Raw genomic sequence first — 16286 nt, 5'->3', positions numbered from 1 at the left:
GGGTATTTTACGAGCTGTAGATGTACTGGCAGCATCTCAGTTGCGACAGGAGCGCAGACATGATGATAGGACCGCTACGGCCCAGGCGTCGCATTCAGGTATGTCGGGAGCAGGGGACGGTTTAGGTGCTACAGTGCTTAGAGATTTTATGGCCCTGCGACCACCAGAGTTTAGTGGAGGCGCTGATGCGACGGTGGCTGAGGATTGGCTATGCTGTAGAGAAGCATCTACGATCTATAGGCTGTGCAGAGGCCCATAGAGTTCGATTGGGAACCTTCCTGTCGCCAAGAGACGCCGAGCGATGGTGGGAGACCACCAGACAACGATATGGTGATGGGGGCCCGACATGGGCACAGTTTGTCGCGGCATTCAATGAGACTTATATACCGGCTTGGGTCAGAGAGTAAAAGGTGTTCAAGTTTGTTGACTTACAGCAGGGAAGGCATTTGCGGTGTCAGCCGCCGAGGTAGCTGAGGGTAGTGATATGGTACAAGGTATACTTTCTCTTCATGGCCACGATGTACGTGCTTTATTTGATACAGGTTCTACCCATTCTTTCATAGCACCCCATTTGTTGCATAAGATCCCAATCCCGTGTAACCCCTTACCATATGATTTATCTGTTTCGATACCGGGAGGGATGGTATTGTTGGGAAGTGACATGGTCAGGGATTGCGAGATAGGGATTCATGACTAGGTATTTTTAGGGGATCTTATTGTTTTGGCGATCCAGGATTTTGATTTACTGTTGGGTATGGATTGGCTCTCACGGCACTATGCTCGAGTTGATTGTCGTCAGAAGGTAATTTCATTTGAGCACCCGGGGAGACCAGTTGTTACATATCGAGGTGTGAAGCCTGTGGTGACTACGCCGATGATATCGGTTATGCACGCCGAGAGACTTATACGACGTGGGTGTGAAGCCTATTTTGCATTTGTGACTGTGATAGCTGGGGAGAAGAAGGAGTTGGCTGCCTATCCTGTGGTGCGAGACTTTCCAGATGTGTTCCCAGATGAGTTGCCGGGACTACCACCGCACTGGGAGATTGATTTTGCAGTCGATCTGATACCAGGTACGCAGTCTATTTCCAAGACTCCTTACCGTATGGCTGCCATTGAATTAAAAGAACTCAAGGTGCAGTTACAAGATCTTTTGGAAGGAGGGTTTATTCGACCGAGCACATCGCCATGGGGGGCTCTAGTATTATTTGTGCGTAAGAAAGACGGGTTTATGCGACTGTGTATAGACTACCGGCAGCTTAATCAGGTAACAATCAAGAATAAGTACCCCATGCCCCGTGTGGATGATTTACTGGATCAGTTGCGTGGTGCATCAATGTTTTCCAAGATAGATTTGCGGTCAGGTTATCATCAGGTACGAGTCAGAGATGAGGATATTGCAAAGACCGCATTTCGTACACGTTACGGCCATTATGAGTTTGTGGTCATGCCATTTGGGCTGACCAATGCACCTGCAGTATTTATAGATCTGATGAACAGAGTATTCAAGGAATACTTGGATTCTTTTGTCATAGTTTTCATTGACGACATCCTAATTTACTCACCGAGTCCTGAGATACACGAGGCGCATCTGAGCGTGGTTCTGCAGAAGCTCAGAGAGGAGCAGTTCTATGCCAAGTTTTCGAAATGTGAGTTTTGGAAGACCCGAGTTGTTTTCTTGGGACATGTGGTCTCAGGTGAGGGTATCTCAATAGACCCAGAAAAGACTAGAGCCGTGATGGATTGGCCGAGACCGATGACAGTGACAGAGATTCGGAGTTTTCTTGGCCTTGCCGGTTATTATCGACGATTCATAGAAGGCTTCGCACGGCTTGCATCACCCATGACGAAGTTGACGAGGAAAGGAGTCAGATTTATTTGGGACGAGTCTTGTGAGAGGTCTTTCCAGGAGTTGAAACGGCGTTTGACTTCGGCGCCAGTATTGACGATACCCAGGTGTGGTGAGTTATTTACTGTATATAGCGATGCCTCGTATGCAGGGTTGGGATGTGTTTTGATGCAGGACGACCGAGTGAATGCTTATGCATCCAAACAGTTGAAGAGGCACGAAGAGAATTACCCTACACATGATCTGGAGTTAGCGGCCGTAGTGTTTGCCTTGAAGATTTGGAGGCATTATCTTTATGGTGAGAGAGTCCAGATTTACACTGATCACAAGAGTCTTAAGTACCTCTTCTCACAGAGGGAACTCAATATGAGACAACGTCGTTGGTTAGAGTTGCTTAAAGATTATGATTGCGAGATCCTCTATCATCCAGGTAAAGCCAATGTGGTTGCAGATGCATTGAGTCGTCGTGGAGCATCAGTTGCAGCTATGATGGTGCAGGAGTGGTTCTTATTGGAGCAGATGAGTGATCTTACTATCTCTATGGCATCAGATAATCCTACACTCTATTGTGCTGCCATGAGTATCCATTCAGATCTTGAGGATCAGATTCGCGATCGACAGCGACAGGATGTGGAGCTTGACGCGATTATGGCTGATATGGAGAGATTTGGGCCATTAGGGTACAGCCAGAGGGACGATGGTTTGCTATTGTTTCGTGGGCGGATTTGTGTGCCGAGTGAGAGTGATATTAGGCAGAGGATCCTAGAGGAAGCTCATCGTTCTCCCTATACTATCCACCCTGGGGCGACGAAGATGTATCAGGGCTTACGGCGTCAGTATTGGTGGAGCGGCATGAAGAGGAGCGTAGCAAAATTTGTATCGCGATGTTTAGTGTGCCAGCAGGTTAAAGCTGAGCACCAGAGGCCCGCAGGATTGTTACGACCTTTATCTGTGCCGGAGTGGAAGTGGGAGCGCATAGCTATGGATTTTGTCTCAGGATTGCCACGATCCAGCCAGGGGTACGACTCGATATGGGTAATTATTGATCGGTTGACTAAATCAACGCACTTCTTACCTGTCAAGAAGACCTATCCTATTCATCGACTGGCCAAGCTATACATTGATGAGGTGGTGAGACTACACGGAGTCCCAGCTAGCATTGTGTCAGACAGGGATCCTCGATTTACCTCACGATTTTGGGAGGCGTTGCAGAGTGCTATGGGGACCCAGTTGACTTTCAGTACAGCTTTCCATCCTCAGACTGACGGGCAGTCGGAGCGGACCATACGGACTTTGGAAGATATGCTCCGTGCCTGTGTATTGGATTTCTATGGGAGCTGGGATGACCATTTGTCGCTAGTGGAGTTTGCCTACAATAATAGCTTCTAGGCCAGTATTGGGATGGCACCATTTGAGGCGTTGTACGGGCGACCATGTAGATCACCGCTTTGTTGGACCGAGATTGGGGAGCGAGCATTGCTTGGACCGGAGTTGGTAGAGCAGACGTCAGAGAAGATCCAGTTGATTCAGGCTAGGATGAAGGCAGCTCAGGACCGTCAGAAGAGTTATGCTGACAGACGACGCCGGGATTTGGAGTTTGAGGTGGGTGATCATGTTTTTCTTCGGGTTATGCCGAAGAGAGGTGTTCGACGCTTTGGAGTATCTGGCAAGTTGAGTCCTCGCTATGTAGGACCGTTGGCTTATCGATTAGCTTTACCCCCTCAGTTAGCCCACGTACATGGTGTCTTTCATGTTTCTATGCTTTGTAAGTATGTGGCAGATCCCGGGCATGTTATTGATTATCATCCTCTCGTGGTGCAAGAGGATGCGTCATATACCGAATTGCCTGCTAGCATTGTGGATCAGAAAGAAAAAGTGCTCCGTAGCCGCACGATTCCCTATGTGAAGGTCCAGTGGCAGCGGCATACCCCTGAGGAGGCTACTTGGGAGCTAGAGGAGGACATGAGGCGACTTCATCCTCAGTTGTTTGCCTAGCCAGGTACGAATTTCGGGGACGAAATTCTTTTAAGGGGGGGAGGATTTGTAACGCCCCGTAAATGCCAAGTTAATTTAATTTTTGGGGTAATTTAAATTAAAAGAAATAGTAAAATAATTGGTTGTGAGTAAATAAAATTAAATTATGTGATTTTAAGGAAATAAGAAATTAAGGTAATTAATTTTGTTATTTAGGAATTTCTGGGAAAAAGAAAAAAATTAAAATAAATCAAGTTGTGGGATTTTTAGAAATTTCGGGCATTTCTGTAATTAATATAGGGGGCGAGAGTGTAATTAATGGAAGTTGTGGGGTGCTGGCGTGAATCGCGGAAGAGGGAAAAAGTCACCTTAAATATAAGTTAAAACCAATATAGGTTGAATAGGCATGCGGGCGCGAGCGGTCGCGCGCGAGGGCGACCAGGCTGCGGACGCGGGATCGAATCCGCGGGCAGGCGCGCGAGGCTGAGGAATTTTGGCTGATTTACTTCAGCCCTTGACGTCAAAACGACGTCGTTTTGTCAAGGAGGCGGTGGCCTCCCCAGCCGCCTGCCGCACGCTGCCACGTGGAGCCTCCCTCCTCACTCGTTTTTGGCTGCTATTTAACCCGATTTCGGGCGTGAAATTTGTGTAGTGATCAGTTAATATTTTTTCAGAAAGAACAGCAGCTCGCGGAGGAAAATTTCAGAAATTTGGGCTTCAAAATTCAAATTAAATCCCGTTTAATCCCTGATTTAATTATCCATGTATGTAATTAACTTAGTAATTAATAATTTCTGCGGTTGAAATTTCATTTGGGGCCCAATTTTATTAGTTTTGTCTATAAATGGAATATTGCAGTTGGTATAACGTTGACCGTGTTTTGTCAAATTGAGCCTAAGGTTATCTCCGGAAAGGCAAGTTTTCTATGCCCTCGTTGTCGATTCTTTCGTTATCAATTTATTTGACCTCCTTTCGTTGGATTTGGCTGTTAATAAATTATGGAATTTAAACGGTGTGTTTAATAATTTAATTTATTAACCTGGTTTCGAGGGTATTAATCGTTGGTTGCCTACGGGGGTTTGTATCACCCCCAATCCTATGGGAATGATGTTGTACTCACCCGGGGCTAGGTTCTTAGCTGTCGGGTATTATTATGAATTTTCGGTTATTTATTGGCTAGAGCGGTTGGGCAGTGGGGGCAAGGGTTAGCCGTTCGGTGACGGTGAAACTGTTGTATGGTCTATTTTAGGCCGTCAGATGGTCTCTCCTGGTCACTAACCGCTGACCGGTGTCAGGCACTGCTAACCTACTCTACCGTTATGTGATTATAGCATGCCTGATTATTTCATTTTTGTTGCATGGTTTGGTATGCACATGGGTTCGGGCTGCATGATGGGATCATCATGATTTGGTTATGCTTGATCACGGACATTCTAGATTGGTCAGGTTGCATCCAGCACCGGCATATACATCGCGTGTGATTTACTACGTGGGTGGAGCATGGCTTGATGCCTGGATGTATGGGCGCCTTATATCACGTTGATGCTCATTACGCCTTGCATTTTATATGCATTGCATGGTTACTGGTAGTTATTAGTTCTCGGACGGGAGTACCGTTCCGAGGGAGCCTTTGGCTCGGCTGTCGGGAGTACCGGCAGGGATACGGGTGACGGGAGTACCGACCCGGGACAGTGCGCACAGGTTTGTGGTGATTTATGTTGCCTTTCAGGGCAGCGGCAGGTTGGTATGGGACTTGGGTGCCAGGTGTTCTATGTGGGCCCCAAGGACCGGTATATGTTTTATTATGCGGCACTGTTGCGTTGTTGCGTCACATGACTTGTGTGTACATGTGGGTTTATATTTGGGGTGATCTTCTCTTCTGTTTCGTTTACAGCCTTCCTTATTATATAAACTTGCTGAGTCTTGCGACTCACCTTGCTTTCCATCATTCCAGGTAAGGGTAAGGCTAAAGTCGAGGGCGAGGACCGCGCTACCTAGCAGCCAGCCGTGTCGGTAGGGTGTACAGTTAGCTGCCCCCGTTTTCTCTGATATTTTGTTAGGAGTCCTGACTCTTATTTTTTTACTGTGCCGGGTTGTCCCTCGTTTTTCCTACTTATTGGCACAGGGTTTGTATATATTTTTATGTACCCCATGACCGCTGTTCCAGCGGGGTACTTATAGGCGTGCATGTATATCGTTTTGCTTCCGCTGTTGTATTTTTATATGTATGCATGCCAGGGTATTTTTGTCTTGTGTTTGTTTCTCTTCTCTCATGTAGGTGCTCTCGTTCAGATAGACCGGACGATTGGGATATCCGGGCGGGGTTGCCTACAAGTTTCTTCCATCTGAATGTCTATCATTCAGGTACTTAATGTTTGTCAATTCTTAATAGAGATAAGGTAAGTAATTTTTTACATGTTTTTACTTATTTTGTTTTAGGTGCACATGATTATTAATTAAAGGGAATATTCATCTTTTGTAGTGGTTTGTTTTTGGGATGGAAACCAACAATCACAGTTAAACAAATTTTGGTAAGCATTCAGGATTTGTTGGACCAACCCAACCTTGCTAATCCAGCACAAATTGAAGGAGACCAAGTCTTTGTGCAGGTATTTATTTGTTCAAAATCTTATGTTTAATTATTTGGATGGCTAGATGTTGTATAAATGTGAAATATTATAATCCAAATTATATATTATGATATTTGCAGGATCTCACAGAGTACAAAAGGAGAGTCAGACAACAAGTTGAGCAATACCCAGCTCTTATCTAATGTTATGAGAATGATGGCATCCGTTAGTTCATAGTTTTCTTTGTCAAAATGTAATTTTGTTACAAGTGATAAATGTTTCAGTTTCCATTCTTTTATCAGAATGTCATTTTATTGCAATTGATAAGAGTTGAGTTCCAGTTTACACCCAAATCATGAGCAATGGAGGCTATATATGTTTTGTCACGAAGAGCTTTGCATTGGTATGTCGATAAAGGTTAAGGCCAAGAAAAATTGCTAGTGGTGTGGAGATTTGTGATTAAGCTCTATCATTTCAAGTGGTGGAAGCAAATACAAAAGTGCTGGGCCAAGAAATTGCTAGTGTGTGGTCAATGGTAATGGTTTGTTGTAGGCTAGGTTGCACGGAAACGGAAATGAGAGACGTTTCAGATAGCAAATGGAAATGCGGAAAATGTATTTTTCTAAAAAGGTAGAAAACGAAAACACGAGATAAACTGTAAATTTAAAAAATATAGGAGTTTTTTTATAAATATAATTTTTAATATAAAAAGATAAAAAAATTCAAATATAAACAATAAAGCATCAATCAATTCTTAACTGCATATATCAAAATTACATATAAAACTCACTTAAATTAAATATATAGAACATGATTGCCAATCTTGTAATTGCACATACAACACTGTAATTACATATAAAACTCACTTAAATTAAATCTACACAACTATACAAACCAACACTGTAATTGCACATACAAACCAACACGGCGAGTATATTTAATTTAAGTTCAAAACTCCACAAAAAGAACTTCCCTCTTGTATTGTAAGAACTCCACAGACCTATTTAATTTAAGCTAAGAAGGAAGCAGTCGGGGAGATTACTTACAAGAGGGAAGCAACCAGGGAACGCCGAGCAGATGGCGACAAGTGCGACGAAGTAGAAGACGGCACGACGGCAAGGAAGACGACGAAGGCGACGAAGCGAGGTGCTGGAAGCAGATGGCGAGACGCTGGAAGCAAACGACAAGGAGCACCAAAACGAACTAGACAACGAGTGCGACGAAGTTGATGATGGCGAGAGCGATGAAGCAACCGGACTGGAAACAGGTGGCGACAAGAGCAAGGGCGATCGAACTCGAACTGGAAGAAGAAGGAGAAGAAGAGGAGGAGAGGAAAAACTTGAGGATTTAGGGCTTCTTTCAAGCCACGACCCACTAGAAGCAACTGATCCAAAAAATTTGTTAATTGCGGAGACGGCCCATAAGTTTCTAAAAATTACACAAACAGCCTGAAAACATTTTGGGCCGTTTTTCCCCATCTCGAAAACGGGAAATGATTCAGAAATGCCGAAATGGTGCCTCCGAGCCGTTTAGTAGGGCTTGGGGGATGTGTTGGATGGGGGACTTACAAAATTGGTACGTGATTAATGATATATACTTGTATTGTCATGGCGGCACAATTGAGTCTGCCAATATCTGGGCCGTAAATGAATTTGGCCCAGGAGTTTTATCGTGAGAAATTCATATTATTTAGTAGGCCCAAGTTTGGTTTATCTGCTTCAAAGCCCAATTAAGTTGACCAACGCCACCCACCCTTCATCACCCTAATCAACCACAACGCTACTTTCAAAACAAATTTAAGTTAAATGATGTGTAAATAAAAATATTTATACAAAATTTGATATATAATAAAGTGTGTTTTTATAACAGTATATTTTGTATAATACAAAAAATTGAATAAATTGTATAAGAAATAACTTTTATTTTTAATTTTTTTAGTAATAATAATCAATTTTGTTAATATAAACCCTAAATCTTAAATAATTAATTCCAGATGATCTTTAATATGTCCTTACTAAAAACAATTAAATGGTCACGTGGACTATTTGGCTAAGCACCTCTAGAAATTTTTTTTTTTTTTTTGCCACACAATCGAATGTCACATATACATATATATTTGTATAAAATGAAGATTTGGTATTACTACCGCATCACTGTGTGCGTGATTAATTTGCTATTAATTAATCTTTTTTATCGTTTCAAGTGGTGGCTGCTGGCCGGCTGGTACCTGAAAGCTTGATTGTTGAATGTTGAGAGAAACAGTGTAAGCCTGGGAGGGATAGAGTTCATATGCCGATTAACATTATTTTTACCTAAGGATTAAACTTAATCTATTTTTGGTAGTGTATATTGATGGTTAATATTTATCACACAACAACGTTTCTTATATAGTGATCGAAAATGTATTAGCACTTAATATTAGGAATCAATAATTAATCAGTGATTATGCACTCAGCATTAATTGTGATTGTTATTACCGCTCAGTAAATATGCATAGACGAATAACTGAGAATTAATACGAAAGATCTAATAATTAAAGGATTTGTTAAACTAATTGAGATCTGGTAATGAACTATTATTATTATTTTTGGCTGTATGAGGAGATGTCTTGGATGAGGGTTTTCAACTCTTCATAGGAAGAACCCCCTTCTTCCACTGCCGCCTTCGCCGATTCCCCAAGCTTCACCGCTATGTTTCTCATCTCCTCGGCCTCGTGTCCACCCTCCATCACCCTATTCACCGCCAATTTAATCTTCTCTCTGCTTATCAATGGCGTCTCCTCTGTGGCCCAGACCTTCCAGTCCTCACTCCCCACCGGAACCCCAAATTTCAGCGCCTGCGTCACAAGCTTCTCGTTATAAAACTGGTCTGCGATTACAGGCCAAGTGATCAGGGGCACCCCAGCCGTGACGCCTTCAAGAATGGAGTTCCATCCGCAGTGCGTCAAGAACCCACCAATGGCGGGATGCTCCAGAATCAGCATCTGTGGCGCCCAGCCCTTTATGATCATTCCTCTCCAGCTCTCCTCCATCCTCTCTGCAAATCCTTCTGGAACCCACCATTCTTCCTCCTTGTTCCAATCCTTTTTCGTTTTTAGGACTTTAGGCACGACCCAGATGAAAGGACAAGTCACTTCTTCCAGGGTGCTGGCTATCTCGACGAGCTGAGTTTTGCTGAATCGGGTTAAGCTACCGAAACAGATGTATAAAACTGACTTTGATCCCTTGGAATCCAGCCAACTGATGATGCTGTCTTGGCTGACAGAGGCCTTTCCCCCTCTTTGAACCTTGTCTGCTTCGTCTTTATTGAACAGGGACACTGGACCTACTTGCCACGCCTTTGTTCCAATAGCTTGCTTGTAGTATTCTGCATAAGCAGACTCCAAGGCGTGGAAGCTGTTCGCCACCATTCCGAAGCTCCTCCTTTCAGCCGCCTTTAGTTTCTCAAAGAGCTCGGTGAAACTGTTTCTGGTTTTGACAATGTCCGGTAGCTGTGATCTCGTGATCGTAACTTGGTCCGGCAGGCTGGGGATGAGAAATGGCTCTCTCTCAAATTCGGTCTGCTTGTGGGGCTCGTGGTGCTCGACTGCATAGGACACGGAGAGGTTGAAGAAGCTGCTGCCGCTGAAGGCGAGCCGCGGAACGCCGAGCTCGGTGGCGACGTCGACGGTCCAGTGGAATAGAACGTCGGAGAAGATGCAATCCGGGCGGAGATCACGCAAGAGAGCTTCGAACTGGGGCTGGAGCAAATTGATGGCGCCGTAGAGCCTTATGGTCATCTCGGGGGTGGGGGTGTCGATGAGGTTCTCGCAGCCTTCGGGAAGGCCAGCTTTGGCCGACGGGAAGGGGAGGATCTCGAGCCTGATGTTGTTGCCGGAGTGGGCGTCGCGATCAACGGCCGGCTTGAGGCGGCGAGCGTTGGCTGTGGTGGTGATTACGGTGGCCTGAACGCCGTGAGCGGCGAATTGGCGAGCGATGTCTACCATAGGCATCATGTGGCCTGGCGCCATGTAAGGTAGAAAAGCCACATGGAGTTGTTGCTCATGTTTTGAGCTCATTGTGGATTTTGCTGATGATGATGTTTGGAGAAAGAGTGAGAGTGAGATTATAATAGTTGTTGTAGTAATAGTAGTAGTAGTAGTAGTAGTTAGTGGTGGCGCTGGTGGGGGTGATGAGGTGAAGAAGGAAGAATATTGGGAAAGGAAAATGAAGCGTTGAGCTGAAAAGACTCTGAGCCAAGCACGAGCAGAGGGTCCAGCCAGGGATATTATCCGACGACGAGAGTGTTAAGAGTAGAGGATTTTCTGCGGGAAGTTGGAAAATTTGGAAGATGATGGATGGGATCGATTCGATTGGGATTCGGAAACGGCTTCATACCCAACTAACCCATTTATTCCGGAACTTAGTCCTTTTCAAACGCATCGATCAGCTTATTACATGATTTTTAACTGCCCTTAACTATTATTACTATAAAAAAATAATAATATCTTAGCCTCCCGAAAGTTATTCCATCATATAACTGGTTTTAATATATTATTTATTATTATTTTATAATAATCTATCATATCCAGTACACGAGTCTCCCGCTCCCGCTGTAGGCTATAGTCGTCAAACGGGAGGCTCGTGTACCAATATTTTTTTAACGTATTGCTGCTCCATATAATGTTGGGAGAAGGAGGCCCGGGAGCCTGGCCCAAATTCCCTTGGCCCAGAGTGGTGGAAGGCACAACCCGGCCCAAATTTCTGATGTTTCAATTATAAGGGTGCAATGCTTTTTTTTTTTTTTTGTTTTTGATAATAAAGAGAAATCTTATTATTACCACTAAAAGAAGGTACGTCCCATATAATATATAATGAGTATTAATTAATATTTTATTTTTCTTCTAAAATAAAATTTTTAAATATAAAAATTAATATAATTATCATTATCATCAAAGTGTTGCATGAAATGCATTTCAAACATTACCACATACTGATGATGTTACGAACAAGATGTAAAAAGTCTTTGAATGTTACAATCTCTTCTATTTTTCCTAATAACTGGATAAAACAACTCATGAAACTAGAATGCTCTATGTTCTATTATCCATCAAAAATTAATTTTTTTTTTCCAAGACGATTATTTTCTTTACCCTAAAAAGTATTTCTTACCCAGGACTTACTTTCTCATTTATACCCTTTTTAATTTAAGAGTTAAATGTTAGATCGATAATCAGTCATAATGATCATGAATATCAATGTCCCATCATCAGTATCATAATGTTTTAGTAGAATTAGAATAAATGTTCTCATATATATGCATATATTTTCCTAAGCGAAGCAGCAGTAGTACTATAATAATCCCTAGATTCAACCAGTACACTGTAGCAATGAAAAAATTTGCTAGGCAAGCCCACTTAATTAACAAATATAATATTTAATAGAATGCCATTACTTATCGGCAGTTCTGATGTCAATGGTGGCAACCCACCCAAAATATTGAGTGCATGAATATTGAATTCTTCCAACAGAACTTTATGTTCATGCATGTTGACCTTCTGCCTATTCTAATAATTAAAGTTCCCTACCTTATCTCTTATCTTTTTCTTTAATCAAAATTTCCTTTCTATACCCTCTTCTACTATCATTTTCTGATTCATATAAAAGTACCATATATATAAATTAGAATATATATATATATTACCTATTAAACTGAGTTTAAGTCATTGTTCCTTGGCATTCAATCGGAAAGATGTGAGATTGAAATTAAGGTCAATCGATCACCGGACTTTGATTGAATTAGGATATGTACTTTTATTAAATAAATATAAGTATATAGTTACTAATTAAAACCGTGAAATAATATAATAATAAATAAAATCATCATGTAGAACTTAATTAATAGATTTAAAATTGCATTTAAAGTAATGTCTCTAACAATTAGAAAAAGGTCTAAACAACAAGATTAACACAAATTTTTATGATGAAATAAAATGAAATTGAAGATCAAATCTTTAAAGATTTCTAAAAAGTTTCATGTATTGACAAAATGATAGATGGTATCCAAATTAATAGTCATTATTTTTTTGCTAATATAATTAATATTTGTTACTAATTCCTTCAAAATGTCTCAGAATTATTATTATATTTTCTTATTTCTAAAAATAAAATATAACAGCAAAAAAGAAATAAAATGTACAAAACAGTCAACCGGCCGGTTGAACTAGGTCTAGGTTGCTGGCTGGCTCATCTTGTTCCCGGATCAACGTTTCCATAACCAACTTTTTACTATCAACCAGACAAGAGCTTTTGTTAACTGGTTGCTGGCTAATCTGATCCCATTCTCAAAACAATGGTTTAAATTATAGATGTGTCATTGTCACAACATTTTTAATGTTGAGCATTTAATAACTCTCCTCTTCCTACAAAAAGAATGAATCTCTAGTAATTCTCTTTACAAGAAACAGACAGACATGGCCAGCAATATGCGTACATCCCTTGCGGATGACCCTATTGCAATTTGCAAGCTGTTGTCAATAAACTAATCGGCTTTCAAGATCGAATCCTTAATTTGTATATGAAACAGCTAGCGCTGACATATATAAATGTTCTTTTGTTTTCTTTTAATCTCACTTCAAGACCGTGTTTGGGGACCTTCCAGAACTATCCAAGACAATTTCAAACAAATCAGCCTCAGATTCTTCGTCAAAATCCAAGGTTTTGTTGCCAGTACTTCTGGCGGCGTGTTGGTTCCGCCACTGAGAATTAATTCTTCCCATGGAGAAAAGCTCTTTGCTGTCTTCATAGCCCAGAGGAGGAGAGCTTGCAAGAGGGCCAACGAAGCAAGGATTGGGAGTTCTTTGTGCATTTGCAGGTTCGTATTTGAATGCACTTTGTCCAAAGTTAACTATAACCTGGATGTCGATAATGTTTGCCGCCATTGTTGGGTAGAGTGGAGCTCCAAATTCCTCGGACTTGCAGTTGATTACATGAGCAACTTCGGCATCCACTGTGAAGAACACCTTTCTCTGGCTTGGATTGTAGCCACAGCCAACCACTCTGCCTGTTTTTACCCATTCTTCTTTTTCGGATTCCATGATGAGTTTGCTTCCTGAGATTTAAAAATGAACAAAATATGAAACCCCAAGTAGAAAGATAACACCCCAAAATTAATAATGTACTAGCATCCACACTTATTGTTTTTTCTGGGGGTAAGTGGGGATGCTAAAGGTCATCTTTGCGTAGATGAAATAGACAGTTTATTAAATTAAGCTTGCCAGAGCTAATCTTATTTGAAAGCTAATTTTCTCTGTACCCAAACTGCGCTTCGAAGGCAACAGTTTGCCTTTTTACCCTTGCACCCATGCGTTCTCAAGAAACTTAAGTGCCGCTAGGCTTCAGACCAATCGGGATAGTAACATTAGTGCTCTTATTCTTAAACTCAGAATTTTACTTGACAAAAAGACTAATTAACCAAATTCTAAGGATAGAGACAGGTTGTTAATGGGAATAATCTAACACCAGACATTTCCCTGGTAGACTACTCCCATCCCATGGCGATAGTATTGACATTTTCAACTGCAGACATATAAATGATATGTGCCAACACAAGTTCTTATTGCTCCATTAATTGATTGACAATGCCCAGGTCTGCAAAGGCGTGCAGCTTACCATTGACTATATATGCTTAGAAACTTTACCTCAAAATGAGTATGATAATATTATATTAAAATAAATTAAAATATCTTCTAAAAAATATTTTAAAATTTTTATCAGATTATTTATTATTTTTTTTTTTAAATGTATTAAGAATTACACTTTATGAGATGGGGATATATAACTCGTTAGAAGTCATACGACTCTTTTTTAATAAATTATCAAATAAATATAATAAAATATTTTTATCTAAAATACTTTTCAAACTCTAATTAACAGAAACTAACAAGGAAGAGCTTACCGTTGAGATGTACAGAACCATCCGAATTGAAGCCAATTGATCCCGGATAGCTTCCAGGAAACTTCGTTGGAAGATGGCCACCTCTACTAAGCCCCATTGTAAACCTAATCGCTTCGCCTTCGCCGCCCTCTTTTCCGGCAACCTTCAGTTCTTCCAATTTATTGTTGCCAGGGCCGCCGCTTGTCACATGCACCAAAGATTCTGAATTTGGTTTCCTCTTGGAAGAATCTTGGATGAGCTTCGTCTTCTCTCCTTGATCAGTTCTCCTTCCGTTACCAAATGGGTCGTTGTCATCTTCCCCAGAGGACAAGATCGTGATCTCGAAGTATGCTTCTTGCGGGAAAGACGAGTTTCCCAACGGAGGACCTGGCAAAGGCAAACCCGTTTTAATCACCGCCATAGAAGAATTTGTATTGCTGAATTTGATTTTCTGCATGTAATCAGCCGATCCATCGCCAATTTCCCAGCTCGTCTCCACTTCTCTTCCGTGATCGCCAGTCGCGCAAGCACCCAACAACTTCGACCGGGTCGATCGTATCGATGGAGAGGACCCGAACGGGTCGGAAAATGCGAACCCGGACCAGCCATTCTCAATTGCGTCGGTGACGAGAGAAGGGTGATCGACCCAGCTGAACAGCGGCTTCGACGAGGCGTCGCGCCGGAAAACGGAGTAATTCACTTTTCTGCCACTGTTGATATCGAGACGGCGATGAAGCCGATTCGTGTCTTGAAGCCTGGAAACCCCGGACTGTAAACTCTCGGCTCTCCCGTTGTTTGTTTGTTGGGAGTCATTGTCTTGTTTGGATGAACGGCGACACCACCAGAGCAACACGATGAGGGCTAAAACTCCAGCGATCGCCGCCGCGGCCACCACCGTGAGCGGTAACAACCCATTCATGATCCCTTTTCGAGCTGACAGAATGAATGAATCTGTACTGATCCTTACCAAACCAAAGCTGGAGATAATTCGTTGATGGTATAAAATTAAGGATTTGAAGTACTAGAAGATGAAGGAGGCTGGCAATATATCCTTGGTTGATTGTTTCAAATACTATTAATTATCCTAATCTAAAATACAGATATTTGGACTGAGAACGCGTTTGGTTTGGTCATTCATTAATTTTCAATTTTCAAAAGAGACTAGTAGTGATGTAAATGTTAGTGGTTTGCTTGTCAACCCTTCTAGATACATAAATTATGTCTATGTATTAAAAAAAAATGAATGAATTATAAATAAATATCTTAATTAATACTATTCCATGTAAAAATATTTATTCTCTTATATATTTGTTTGTGTGGATTTGGGTCAGACAGACACCTGTCGTTGTTATAAGTGGCTGGCTCTCAAGTTCTGGTAATTAATTAATTAAATAAAGATTACGTGGGTTTGCATTAATGACAGTACGTAATTAATTATAACTAAGATGTGAAACGATCATTTATACAGATTCAAAAAGACAATGCATGCATGCATCAGAATAAGGCCTATATATATTGTCTTGTTTGAGTATATGGCTTTCGTTTTCTACATTTAATTTGTTTATAATACAGATAAAATTAAAGATCTCTTAATTAATGTGATTTCCTAAGCAAATTACAAAGCATCGTGTGTTTGTAATTAATTTGAGTTGAGTATATATAATAATAATAATAATAATTAAGAGCTCCTGGATTTATTAATTTTATTTATTGATTCCATTTCCAGAGACTAATTAAGAAAGAAAATACCTTAATCTGTTCTTAATAACTCGTGCATGCAAATGGGTATTGAAAAAATGTTATTAATATGACGTCGTTTGAAATTAATAACCACAATTTCTCTTTACATACTCTAAAGCCGCCCCTCTCTGTCTCTCTCTCTCTCTCTCTGATTTCGTGGCTGTTGATGGGTCAACGACGTACGGATCACTGCAGTTTTCTTTTTTGGGGCAGTTTGTGACAAAGGATGCGCCGAGAGG

At 41.4% G+C, this 16286-nt stretch overlaps 2 protein-coding genes across 2 annotated transcripts; both read right to left on the bottom strand.

The window, feature by feature from the left end:
• Positions 1-8914: 8914 nt before the first annotated feature.
• On the bottom strand, positions 8915-10739 carry LOC127800339 (scopoletin glucosyltransferase-like). The gene has a single exon (XM_052334894.1). The coding sequence runs from the start codon at positions 10448-10450 to the stop codon at positions 8975-8977; it is 1476 nt and encodes a 491-aa protein (XP_052190854.1). The 5' UTR covers positions 10451-10739; the 3' UTR covers positions 8915-8974.
• Positions 10740-12724: 1985 nt separating this feature from the next.
• LOC127798997 (uncharacterized) lies at positions 12725-15374 on the bottom strand. The gene is made up of 2 exons (XM_052332666.1): positions 14329-15374; positions 12725-13482 (listed from the first exon to the last, which is right to left on the bottom strand). The coding sequence occupies exons 1-2, from the start codon at positions 15224-15226 to the stop codon at positions 13001-13003; spliced, it is 1380 nt and encodes a 459-aa protein (XP_052188626.1). The 5' UTR covers positions 15227-15374; the 3' UTR covers positions 12725-13000.
• Between the last annotated feature and the right edge of the window lie 912 nt (positions 15375-16286).

Source organism: Diospyros lotus, chromosome 4 (assembly GCF_014633365.1).
Source record: "Diospyros lotus cultivar Yz01 chromosome 4, ASM1463336v1, whole genome shotgun sequence".
Taxonomy (NCBI): domain Eukaryota; kingdom Viridiplantae; phylum Streptophyta; class Magnoliopsida; order Ericales; family Ebenaceae; genus Diospyros; species Diospyros lotus.
Note: the sequence above shows the minus strand (reverse complement) of the source record. Positions and strands in the feature narration are given on the sequence as shown.